The sequence below is a fragment of the Pholcus phalangioides genome, unplaced genomic scaffold, assembly GCF_987345545.1.
Source record: "Pholcus phalangioides strain wild (caught in Gottingen) unplaced genomic scaffold, Ppha-v1.0 ptg000024l_1, whole genome shotgun sequence".
NCBI lineage: Eukaryota > Metazoa > Arthropoda > Arachnida > Araneae > Pholcidae > Pholcus > Pholcus phalangioides.
In genome coordinates, this window is record NW_028301616.1 from 18038641 (window position 1) to 18052648 (window position 14008).

Below are 14008 nucleotides of genomic sequence, written 5' to 3' on the forward strand. Positions count from 1 at the left end.
TTTGAATTTTCATGATCTTTATTTTCTGAATTTTCATGATTTTTCATGCTATGAATTTTCATGATTTTTCACACTATGAATTTTCATGATTTTTCACACTATGAATTTTCGTGGTATTTTCATTCTCTGAATTTTCGTGGTATTTTCATTCTCTGAATTTTCGTGGTATTTTCATTCTCTGAATTTTCGTGGTATTTTCATTCTCTGAATTTTCGTGGTATTTTCATTCTCTGAATTTTCGTGGTATTTTCATTTTCTGAATTTTCACGATTTTCCTTCTCTGAATTTTTGACTTTTTGTTCTTGGAATTTTCATGATTTTTACTTTCTGAATTTCTATGATTTTTCATTTTATGAATTTTCATGATCCTGATTCTTTGAATTTCCATGATTCTCATTTTATGAATTTTCATGATCCTGATTCTTTGAATTTCCATGATTCTCATTTTCTGAATTGTAATGAGTGTCATTTTCATTCTCTGAATTTCCATGATTCTCATTTTCTGAATTGTAATGAGTGTTCATTTTCTGAATTGTAATGAGTGTTCATTTTCTGAATTTTTGTCATTTTCATTCTCTGAATTTTTGTCATTTTCATTCTCTGAATTTTTGTCATTTTCATTCTCTGAATTTTTGTCATTTTCATTCTCTGAATTTTCATGATTCTTCTCTCCCACAGAATATGTAAAATAGGCGCTAAGGGACACTTCCTGGACCGTTCTTATTTTCTGCGTACGGTATAAGGGCGGCCTTGGGGGCAAGTGGAAAACCCGTATAGAAAATGTACATTTGCGATGGCTTTTTAAATTAACAAGTATGAAATATGGTCAGCATGGCTATGAAACCCGAATGTACCGTTTTTGTAATACAAAATATGGTCATTCAAATGAAATATTTTCATATCTCATCAGAGAAGTTAGAAACATCAGCGTCGGTTGTCCGGGAGGGGAAAAAAATAAACAAAAGCAGTTGCCCCGGTGATTTTGGTAAACAAAGAGAGAAAGAGAGGTTTTTCACTATCCCATATGCGTATTGGCGAGAAGAAAATGTTTGTTTACTTGAGTAAAAAAATCGCCATCCCGAACAACACGGTCGTGAAGAGCCTCGCTTGGAATCGGGACCAGGGCTACATTGCTTGTGGGTGCGATGGTGGTCTCCTCAAAGTGCTCAAGCTAGAGTCGTCCAAGAAAGACGAGGGCAAAGGCGGCGGCCCGGCGGGTCCCACCACTAACCTGTCGACAAACCAGACCCTAGAGGGTCACAGTGGGTCCGTCGGGATCGTCCAATGGAATGAGGTGTACCAGAAGCTGACGTCCAGCGACCAGAACGGCCTCATAATGGTGTGGATGCTGCACCAGGGGATCTGGTACGAAGAGATGATCAACAACCGGAACAAATCTGTGGTGACTGGCATGTCCTGGAACTCTGACGGACAGAAAATATGTATAGTGTACGAAGACGGGGCAATAATTGTAGGTTCGGTGGACGGGAACCGGATATGGGGCAAAGAGTTGAAAGGCGTCCACTTGAGCAAAGTTGAATGGAGCCCCGATGGCAAGCTGCTGCTGTTCGGTCTCCAGAACGGTGAAATTCACATATATGAGTCATCCGGGTCTTTCGTCGCAAAGTTACCTTTACCCTGTATGGAGACCATGATGCTGTCCGTGCGATTGGTCGGTATCCGATGGTGTAAGAGATCGAAACAGAATCCAGACAGCCCCACTCTGGCTATCGCTTATGAAAGTGGTCGCATTCAACTTATGAAAGATGAGAGTGACAAGAAAGCTATCGTTATTGATACAGATCTCAGTGTGACGTCTCTGGATTGGAATCAGGACAGTACTATATTAGCTATAACAGGGAAGTTCTTTGGTAGCGAGTCGGAAAAGAAAAACGTAGTGAAGTTTTATAATCCATACGGAGAAGTGATGCAAGCGCTGAGAGTACCTGGCCGAAACATAACAGCGTGTTCCTGGGAAGGCTCAAGTTTGAGGATAGCATTAGCTGTTGATAGTTTCATATTTTTTGCCAATATCCGTCCAAACTACAAGTGGTGCTATTTCTCAAACACATTAGCATACGCCTTCAGCCGTCCCGATAGACTCGAGAGCTCTGTGATGTTCTGGAACACGGAAACGCACGAGAAACATATAAAACTTGTTAAAAATCTTCTCACTTTGACATCTGCCGCTGAATTCTGCGTGTTCGTGACGAAAGCAGATGATAGCAGCGGGCAGTTTTCTGTGATATTGTGCAACGCGATCGGTTCGCCCGTTGATTCCCGTTACATTGATATGGAACCACTTCATGTCACGATGAATAGCTCCTATATTTATGTGGCATCTACCGAAGCCGTTTACTCATGGCATTTTCACAGTCCGAGAAGTCGGGCTATTATGGAAATGGCATATGATAAAAACAGGAGCGGACAAGAGAGAACATTCTACATCGATGAAGTCAGTCATAGCACCAGTGGAATGAGGCCGAAGCGCCGACAAAGCGAAACCATTAAAGATGGAATTTGTGCAATGGATGCTTCTGACAAAGTGTTGATGATCGCAAGATCGTCCGGTGTGTTCCAAAGATACCTTCTGCCGCAACTGGTTTTGACTCATCGATATGTATTTGAATGCAATCCCTCGAAACTTGTTTTGAATTGCAATTCCAGTCGAGTTGCTGTACTCGATAACTCTGGCATTCTGTTCCTGTATGACTTGGATGCTGAGGCCACAGATTCTGGTGGCGAGGAAACGGTAGGCAAAAAACTAAAATTCGAACGGAAGGATGTTTGGGATGTCAAATGGGCTTCGGATAACTCAGACATGTTTGCAGTTATGGAAAAGACAAGGATGTATATATTTCGAGGCCTGGATCCTGAAGAACCAGTCCCTTCATGTGGTTACATGTGCGATTTCACCGATCTTGAAGTAAAATGTGTCCAGTTGGATGAAGTCATGCAAAACCCAGATGAACCAAAAGAGGATTGTATCGTTCAGAACGAAGTGAAATCTCTCCGTGATTCTAGAAATTTACTGGAAAAAGTCGGGATAAAAGAAGCCGTGAAGTTCATCGAAGACAATCCTCACCCACGTCTATGGCAATTGCTGGCAGAGGCTGCGTTGCGCAAGATGGATTTCGAGACTGCAGAATTGGCATTCGTGAAGAGAAAAGACTATCCCGGAATACAGTTTGTTAAGAAAGTTTCAGAACTGAAGTCGACTTTCATTAGAAAGGCAGAAGTTGCAGCATATTTCAAAGAATTCGACGAGGCTGAAAAGCTATACCTCGAGAATGACCGTCCAGACTTGGCTATTGGCCTGAGACGTTTGTTGGGGGATTGGTTTAGAGTTGCCCAGTTGCTTAAAACCGGTGCTGCCGATGACAGGCAGGTCACAGAAGCATGGAATGCAATCGGAGACTACTATGCTGACAGACAGAAGTATGAAAATGCTATAACTTATTACATCCAGGGGCACAATGAAGATAGAATTGCTCGATGTTATTACATGCTGGAAGACTACGCTGGATTGGAAAGCCTTGTGAACAATCTACCTGAAAATCATAAACTACTTCCTGAAATAGGATCGATGTTTGCCTCGATTGGAATGTGCGAGCAGGCGGTGCTGGCATATCTAAAATGCAACAAAATCAAAACTGCAATAGAAAGTTGCGTTCAGCTGAGCCAGTGGAATATGGCCATAACTCTTGCCCAAAAGCACAACATCAAAGAAATAGACACCCTTCTCGCTCAGTACGCCAGCCATCTCATGGAAGAGAACAACATATTGAATGCGGTTGAGCTCTATCGAAAAGCCCACAAGTTCCTCGATGCCGCCAGGGTGCTTCTGAAGTTCGTGAAAGAAGAATCCAAGAAGAAGAACAGCTTGCTGCACATGAAAAAGCTTTACATTCTCGTAGGCATTCTGGTGGAAGAACATCGATCTAGAGCTAAAGCGAGGAGCGCTGGAGGAGCCCTATCCCGATCAGGATCATCTTCGTATCCATGGAAAGACAATCCTTTCTTACCAAATGAAGATTCTTCATTGTTGTACGATCCTTGGAAAGGTGCAGAAGCATATCATTTCATGCTTCTTGCACACAGGCAGCTATACGAAGGTTACATGGATGCAGCCATGAAAACTGCATTGAATTTGAAGGATTACGAGGACATCCTCGACCTCGAAGAAGTTTATTGCCTCATAGGGTTGACCAGTTGTGTGAATAGAGCATTTGCAACTTGTTCGTCCGCATTCATGAAGTTGGAATCCTTGGAGCAGTTGTCAGATGAACAGAAAACGGAATACGAGGACTTGGCTTACGAGATATTCCTCAAGCACCCACCCAAAGATGCGAGGATCATCAAGGTAGACTGTTCATCTTGCACGGAAATGATCCCAGACTACAGTACGTCTTGTCCTAACTGCAATGTGGAATTTCCCATCTGCGTGGCAACTGGTAAACCGATAATCGCCACAGCTCCTCAATGGGCTTGCAGTCGCTGCCATCATTCAGCTTTTAAGCACGAGATGATGAACAAACGCAGTTGTCCTCTCTGCCATTGTCCTGTAGCAGCACTCTGAGTTAAAATTTCCCATAAACTAGGCTCTAGATTTGAAGGAAAAAAAATAGATCAATCATAGTAATCAGATTTGTACGTATGAGGTTTGTTCAAAAAGTAACCAACTTTTATTGGTAAAAAATACTCATATTCAGATACACTGATCGCACACCAATCTATACTTTAACCCTTTGGTTGCCCATGGGGGGGGGGAAGGATTGCACGCATAGGCGGAGATAAGATAGACTTGGAAGTCTGGGGGGGGGGCACGATGATGATGATGTCAATTCATATATACATTTATACATTAGATCAGTCGACTCCACCTTTGACACAGGGGGCATTGCCCCCCCCCCATAACTCTGTTCATGGTTGCATTGCAGGTATGGTAGCACCAGGGCCCCATGGTTAGGAGGGGGCTGTAATTAATAGAAGTGAAAAAAATACATACAGTAGAACATCGTTTATCCAAACATCAATTTCCCAAACAACTCGTCAACAGAACACCTTTTCAACTTAACTCATTTTTCGTTTTCTATATTCAATAATGCTCAACAGTTGGTATTTTCTTGGAACTTGAATCCTCTTATCTTCCAACTCGATAGCTTCGTTCCATTATACAATTGGTGCATTGGTTCTAAATCGATGATTGTCAACCTCCTCCGATCCGAAGGAAAGAAAACTTTTATTGTCAACTTCTCCACTTGTACAGAGCAAACTGCTCTGAAAATGAAGTTTGGTCTATGGTTTTGCAAAGCTCAGCTAATCGTAACTTCCAACTGTTCTACATCTCCTTTCAATGGCGACAAAAGACCATCCAATCTGCTCCTGGAAAATCTTGCATTTCTTTCTTTCACATGTTATCGTTCCATTTCCTAAAACATGGTAGTAAAAATCACTCTAGTTCCCAAATTTTTTTTGGTTCGCGGTGCCCTTTTGTGTATCCAAATGTTTTCCGCTGTGCCTCAAATCATAATGCTTGCCTTACAGTTACAGTGCAGCTAGGTTAATTAAGTTCACACAATGATTCGTATTCCCAAATAATATACAACGTAATGGGAAAATTACATGTTTTAATAAACTGGCACACTATCTCATTAATAAATCTATTTGGCGAGACGTATCATCGCTCTTCCACCTAGTGCCTTACCAAGGTGCAAAACAATACAGTGAAGCATATTTTAGGAACAACGATCCCAATATAATAAAGCAATATATTTTGCACCTCAAATTTTTCAATTAGTTTAAAAAACAGAATTGGGAAGGGGGTTGGCCATGATTGAGGAATCTAGTTTACAAAGCTGTTTAAAAAACATTGAATCAAATTTACAACATAAGTTCCTCTTCAATTTCTTGAAAGGGAAAAGATGTCTTTTTAGAGTCCAGTTGTGGCCTCATCTTACCAAGGCCTCATAGGAGGATTTACCATTACCACTAGGTATCTGGAACAAGATCCATGAAACTCCGAAAAGATGTTCAGTTATGTATGTATGGCCTGTTACAATTTCCACACACATACTTTACACTCAGGGGGGCGGCTTGAGACAAAATCTCTACCCAAGCAGAACGGGACCTATTTTTGGGCTTCCTGACCTCCCTCAATTAAAAAAAAAGACTTTTGCTTGAATCGCTTCGTTTTGATGCGTTTAAAGGAACAGCGAAATTTCCCGTCATAACTAGAGCCCCAATTATATGCAAATGCATCTTTTTTTAGCATTAATGCATATAAATGCATAAAATCAACAAATTTTTAAAAAGTGCATATTTTTGAAGGTTTATTTGAACTCTCTATTTTTTTTTATAATTTATCAAATAAATATTGTTCATATTATTTTCATAACATCGGTTTTTGTTTCCCGAAGGTGGGATTTAGTGAATTAATAGATATTTGTGAAGTATTTTACGAAAATTGATCGTTTTATTGAAAGGCTATTTCTAGAGATATGTCAAAACTTTAAATTTTTTTAGAAATAGTGTACGAATTCTTTTTTTACTGGTATTTTTGTTACATTGCCGCAGAGTTGGTTGGATGAAGTTGGTTTCCTGTAGTTCCCAACTTCCAGGTGCGAATGTGAGCCAAACTCCCTGTTAAAAGTCTTGCCACAGAGAGCAACAGGCCTACAACGATACAATTATTCAAGCAATACACTTCCTTCATAGTTAGAGAAATTAATGGCACATGGCAGCACTACACGTAACAATCATCACACAGAAACAGACTTCACGTTAGGTCTACAACACATGCATGCACAACTTCCAGCATGGCCCAGGTCTTCGACCACCTACTAAAATCTCTTCATAGAGACAGAGTGGCGGTCCATGATCTAGTTAGGAGAAGGAGGTATTTTCGTTAATGAGCAGCTCCACAAACTGGAAATTGAGAATGCCAGACTGTAAAAGTAATGTGTAAAAGTTATTTGCATAATGTGGTGTATACATAAGTGGAGATATTTTTTTTCTTCTGTGAATGAATGCATATGTACACTAAAGAGATAGAAAAGATGCATTTTAAAACCACATCTGCTTCTTTTATGCATGGTGAATTTTTTATGCACTGTGCCTATTTTCTCCTTTTTTGTGCATATTTTGCAATTTTTAATATTTTCAGGATTTTTAGTGAATATTCTGAGGGGGAGGGTTATCGCATAGTTTGGCATTTTAAGCTCATATTGTGGCATTTTAATAGCATATTGTGGAATTTTAAGGGCATATTTGCATAATTTTACCACTTTTTAGTGCATATAATCAGGGCTCTAGTCATAACATATCATGCTGATTTTTTTCACCCTTTTACCTTGGATTTGGCGCTCCTCGTAGGGCAGGCCGAAATCCATTTTCCCATTTTTTTCGCCCTTTTACCTCGACTTGATGCCCCTTCTAGAGAGGGCATTTTAAGCTCATATTGTGGCATTTTAATAGCATATTGTGGAATTTTAAGGGCATATTTGCATAATTTTACCACTTTTTAGTGCATATAATCAGGGCTCTAGTCATAACATATCATGCTGATTTTTTTCACCCTTTTACCTTGGATTTGGCGCTCCTCGTAGGGCAGGCCGAAATCCATTTTCCCATTTTTTTCGCCCTTTTACCTCGACTTGATGCCCCTTCTAGAGAGGGCACAACTAAGTTTTTTCCTAATTTTATTTTTGCGTTTCCACTTCAGATATGATGTCCCTCTTGAAGCTAGCAGAAATCGTTTTCTATAATTTCTGTTGCCCTTTTACATCAGATTTGGTGCTTCTACTATAGGGGGCAGAAATCATTTCCCCTAACTTTTTTTGCCCTTTCTACCTCAGACTTGGCGCCCCTCCTACAGCAGGCACAAATAATTTTTCCTAATTTTTTTTTACCCTTTCACTTTGGATTTGACGTCGTTCTAGAACACACCCAATGTGACCGAGCTGCCGCTAGTTGCACTACTAGAAAAGTCTGGCGAGTTGGGAGACGGACCAGTCATTTGGGGCGCCAAAGTGCTTGGGGTTTCCCGTACGAGCATATTTTTGTTTCTTCTCGTGTGACAAGTAAGAATGAGGCCCAAGCGCAGGATCCCTATTTAAAATGGTCTGCAAATCATAAGTTTTAATTCATTCTTTTTTTTAAAATATTTATTCATAATTTTTTTTGAAATACTGGCGATTCGATTCTGCATTTTTGATACAAGTCGGGAAAAAAGGGGCATGAAAGACCTCTGGTTCAAAATCTCCACATAAAAAAACACCTTCAATTTCTGTAATACTCCCACAATACAGGAAAACACTTTTATTCTCGTTAGCAGAAAAATTTGGTGACTGATTGAGATTCTTCTATTGTTTTTATTTTTTACAGCACAACAAAAGAGAAAAAGAAGGTTGTGTTCCCCCCCCCATGGGCGGAGATACGGGGGGGGGGGCGTGGGGGGGCCCAGCGTCAAAGGTGGAGTCGACTGATCTAATGTATATATGCATATATGAATTGTCATCATCATCATCTTGCTCCCCCCAGCAATAATGACCGTGCCCCCCAGACTCACAAGTCTATCTCCGCCGATGCCCCCCCCCCCCAAAATCTCCTACGGGGTAAACGAAAAGAAAAGAGCTGAAGTCTGTGTGTATTTTTATCTGACCAAAATCGCTATGTACTGAACATATATAGGTGCACTGCCCATTGATTCTTTTCTTTTCGAAAAATGATCATAATATTATATACACTCAAACATTCATTTTTTTTTCTCATTTCGGTCATTTTTTATGTATATTTTATAGTTATTTTTTTAAATGCACACCTTAAAGATATTTTTCTAGTAATGTATATCTAATGTGTTTTGGTGCACCTCATCATTTGGCGCCGGTGCAACTGCAGCGGTCGCACTTCCCTAAGACCGCCCCTGACTCAAGTAGCATGCATCACATTTTCTGGTCACTTACGTGATCTGAGGCACATTGCCAGATCACTTATGATTAGTGGTGCTGTTCTAGATCACTTAAGTGGCCCATGACACATTTCCAAACCAATGAAGTGGCCTCACACTCTCCTAAAGGTTGAACACCCTTTCTTTAAAGCACCTCTGTACAACTGTATTACACCACTGTATCTCATGAAGTCCTTCGGACCTCATGAACAGCATCTTATTATTCTATTCTAAATCAGGGATTGACAAATCCATAGCAACTTGGAAATTGGTATTGACGCCTAAAATTTTTTACATGTGATTTCTAAATTGAAATCTGAGGATGACACAAAATTTTCTGATTTCATTGCATGATTTATTGAATCCCAGAAAAGCAAAAAAAAAAAAAAAAAATTAAAAATAAATAAAATATTCAGAACTGTTTTTTATGAGAAAAAATCATGCTTGGAAATTTCACTGGTACCTAAAAATTTTTTTTGGCTTTTCAAGCCCTGTTCTAAGTACTGCTTTATTAATTGGTGGCTCGTGAGCTTCATGATAAGCTTCAATTTGGCCAGCAATGTCTAAAACTTCATAGACCCCCCTCCCCCGTCCTAAGCTTTGATGATGATTTTTTTAAATCTAGTTAGCCTACTTTGGGGAAGGGGTGGAAGTTTGGGTACCAGAGCATTTCCACAGCATAGCTACAGCCCTGTGAGTGCATGAAAGCTGTAGATAATTGCTTTGAACATATCAAATTTGATGGAACACACCATATTTATCTCATATAAAAAAACAGAACGACTTGGATTCTGCAAAGAACACGCTGTACCATGCCAGTTGATGTTTGCATGAGTATTAATATCTGTGGAATTGATGATTTCATTATTTTAAATGGAAAAATTGGATTTATGTTACACGATTGTCTAGAACAAATTCATCTTGTAAATCAAAGTACCACCGTACGTATGGTTGATCCAAGATAATACAGTAGGACCTCTCAAACCGGAACTCTTGGGGACCTAGGTAATTCCAGATTAGGAAATCTTCCGGAGTATGGATCAACTTTTGTTTATTTCCTGTTTTCATACATTTAAAGCAATAATATACCTTGTTGAACACTTTGATTCATATTTTCCTTTAGAAAAAAATTAATAAAGCAATATGTATGCATATAGTAACATAATTTAATTAACATCATAATTTTTAATTTACAGGCCGTTACTAGTTATCCATAGGAAAAAATCCCTATTCTTTAAACATTTCTTGTAATCATTGCTCTGATCTGAAATATTATTTTTTGTTTGTGAGGATTTCAAGCAGTATATTTTCTGATTCTACATTCTCCACACAAAGTTCAAATACAAATACAACGCCACAACAGGCAAATTGCCCAACGAGGTGGCTGACTTAAGAACATCATGGATCCCGAGCCATTTTTTGGAGGCCCTACCTACTACTACTACACCACACATGCACACCCCCCCCCTGCGGACCCCCCCCCCCAACGAATCGGTACATGAGGGAATGTGTGTGTACGTGTAGTGAAACCTGAAGCGAAGTTTTTGTTGTTTCTCTGTAATGCTTGTTATGTGTAGTGCTGCCATCTGCCACTCGTTTTTCTAACTATGAGTGAAGTGTTATGATTGAATGATTTATCGTTGTAGGACTGTTGCTCTCTGTGGCGAGACTTTTTAATGGGGAGATCGGCTCGCATTTGCGCCTTGAAGTTGGGAACCACAGAAAACCAACTTCAGCCGACCACCACTGTGGGGTTCGAACCCGGATCCTCGCATTGCGAGTCCGTCACTATAACCACTCGACCACCACAGCGGCGTTCATACTATAATGTTCTGCATTCCAGCCTTTTTTTCAAAAGTTCAACTGTCTCACATATACATAAAGCATTGTGACGTTTTCAGCATGTTCAGAAATTCCCTTAGATAATCACAGAAAATAATAGAGCGTTGGATAAGTTCTAAACTGCTGAGGCTAACTGTGCAGCACAGAGCAATGACATGAAGAAAGAAGAGTTATTTTGATCGAAGCTGATTTTCTGGCTAATCACATTTATTGAGAAACACACAGTTGCCATCATTTTTTCCCAGAAACCCGAAAATTGCAGTGGACACCAACAATAAGTATTATAAAAAAGAAATAAAATGTTGATGTATATTAGAAAAGGCTGTAACAGAATTTGGGCAAAGAAGAAGCATGCATCAAAAGTCCTCGGTGGAAAAAAAAAATTCAGCCGAAATGTCCGGATTCGGGAAGTCCTACTGTATAATAATTGCCAATTTATTTTGTGTTTAGATGAATTGTGATTTCTGTTGTGATATCTTAACATTCTGGGTTTGAAAAACATCATTGTAAAAATGAATATTTTTCTGTTAAAAGCATCCGTCCTTTGGGCTATTGTTATCATTGTTGTAGTTTTCGATCATTAAATGATGTTTTCAATAATATGTTTAGCTCTTCTTGTTAGCCGATCAACCATGGCCACAAAATATCTTAAATTTCCATTACACCACACTCAGAGTTGTTTGGTTTAAACCAAGCAGTTTTTAAAGAAAAACCAGTCTGGTTTTTTCCAAAAAATCACATAAAAGTGGCTTAAGTATAATTTTTCCTTCCTAAAAAATATCACATTGGCTGATTATTAGCCAAAATGATTAATTCTTATCACATTTTCTATTTTGGTACATTCTGATTGTATATCTTTAAGTGGTGAAAGATGATATAAGTGGTTTTTTCAAAAAAATCTCATAAATGTGGCCTGAATATAAATTTTCTTTCATATTAAGTATCTTAGTTGCTGAAAATTATATTCGGTATCAAAATTTCTTATTCTTACTGCAGTTTCTAACTTTGTGTTACATTTCAACTCTATTTTAAACAAATTCATGAATGAGGATAGAGGTGGTGGTGTATTATCTCCCAGATTTTTTTCCCCTTCACAAAGAAGCAGCAACAATAGTGACTTCACTGTCATGCTAAGGGCAGGTGGTCTTATAATCCAAAAAGACACCAGCTGCTCCTAAAGGACAAAGACCAGTGTACTAGTGGTTAAATTACCTCACAGACATTTTCATTTTCTTTCCATAGGAAGCAGCACATCTCGTACTGTATATCGTCACCAGGATTAATATTGAATTATCATTTTTCTCACATATTTTCAACATTACCCCCAGTTAATCAATGTTTTATTGTACAGTAGTAAAAGCCTGAAATTGGCCAGTTCGTGAAGTGTTCTGTCCAAATAATTTTCAGTTAGAAATTCCTTGGAATATGGACTGGGTCACTGTTTGATTAGGATGTTGGAAGTGATTTATGAAAATAATCAGCTATGTACAAAGTGATTGTAATTAGAATTCTGATTTCAAAACACAAATAAGAACTGCTACTCAGAATGGCTTAAAAATTTGCATGGATCCATTTCATGAAGCAATGGAATTTTCTTTGGCGAAATACAAAAATACTTCAAAAATATGCAAGTACAGTCGACCCCCCCCCCCCCCGTATTCGCAGTTTTTTTTCCCTTCATTGAATTTTTTTTTTGTCAACACTAGCAATCGTCATTCACGTGTTTTGTTTACAAAATTTGAGTTGTACATGTTTAGGATGGCTCATTTTTCTAATACTACTGATAATGTTTCAAAAAGACAAAAAAAGTGAAAACTTTACAAAAAAAATTGATTTATTGCCTTTGTATGCTTGTGGAGAAAGTAAAAGTAAATTGCTGTTGTTGCCCGCCATTATGGAATCAACGAATCTACGGTGAGATATATCAAGAAAAAGGAATCTGAAATTCAATCAGCCGAGGCTGTAGCTACACCTATGGCAGCGAAAACTTTGCATTGCCTACGGAACCCATGTGTTTCTCATAGAGAAAATGCTGTTTTTTGTGGGTCAAGACTGCCACAGAAAAGGTATTCCAATTGATTGTAATATTATAAATTAAAAGGTGAAAAAATTTTACTCTTCTATAAAGGAAAGAGCTGGTGAAACGTCTATTTCATCAGAACTTTATGCAAGTAAAGGTTGATTGTATTGTATTGTATTAATAGGGTTAAGAAACGATTTGGATTACGCAATGTAAAAAATCACTTACGATCAAGCCTCTGCCGACCAGGAGACAGCTAGAAAATTTCCAAAGAAATTATAAAAGACATTGTCACGTTAGCGAAACAGGTGAGGGGAGAAGGGTTCAATGATATGGATATAGAAGAAATTGAACAGTTAAAAATTAATAGCAATTCAGAGACATTAACAGAAGAGGAAATAATGGAGCTGAGTGACTGCTCCTGAAACTGAAGCTGAACCAGATGAAGAAGATCAAGATAAAGAAGTAAAGATCAGTTCAACATATGTAGCATAGCGGAAGGGCTTCGCAAGTTCAAATCAGCAATAGATTATTTTCATGATATAGATCCTTCTATGGTATGTGCTTCACATGTAGAAAAATTAGTAGAGGAAGTCTTATCAAAACATACTCCAACATACTTCATGATATGAAGAAGAAGCGGCAAACAGAAATCGCAGTGTTCTTTCAAGAAAACATCTCCATCCTCTTTTACATATCCTTTCTATCCCTGTGTCACCCTGCTCTTCTCCTGATGTTCAATAAACGAGATATACAAAAAAAAAAAACCTATCGTTTCAGTTATTCACAGATTTCCGTATTCGCGGCCACCTCCGGAACGTAACCCCAGTGAATACGGGGGGGGGGGGGGACTGTAGATGATGATGTACTTGGCTAGCAGTATAATCTATTTTGCACAACTATATTATTTTGGCACTTCAACAGCATCAGTGTGTGAATAGCAAGACTGGACAAATCCCAGATGCCAGGGTGACTAGAAAATCAGTTTTGGCGTCTAAAATTTTATATGCATTATTGCTAAAATATGAAGTGTAAGTACGAGACAAATTTTTTTTTCTTGATTTTGTAATAATATTTCTTTCAACGTGAGAATGGGTCATAAAGTCCTGAAAAAGTAAAAAAAGAAAAAATTACCCAGGACTGTTTTTCTTGAAAAACATGCTTCGCTCTTAGCGAATTTGACTGGCACCTATATGAAT

General features: G+C 38.7%; 1 protein-coding gene across 1 annotated transcript; it reads left to right on the forward strand.

Annotated features, from left to right (window-relative positions):
• Positions 1-949: 949 nt before the first annotated feature.
• Oseg4 (intraflagellar transport protein Oseg4) lies at positions 950-11379 on the forward strand. The gene has a single exon (XM_089250744.1). It carries the CDS (start codon positions 1025-1027, stop codon positions 4577-4579), a length of 3555 nt encoding a protein of 1184 aa, XP_089106870.1. The 5' UTR covers positions 950-1024; the 3' UTR covers positions 4580-11379.
• The last annotated feature ends 2629 nt before the right edge of the window (positions 11380-14008 follow it).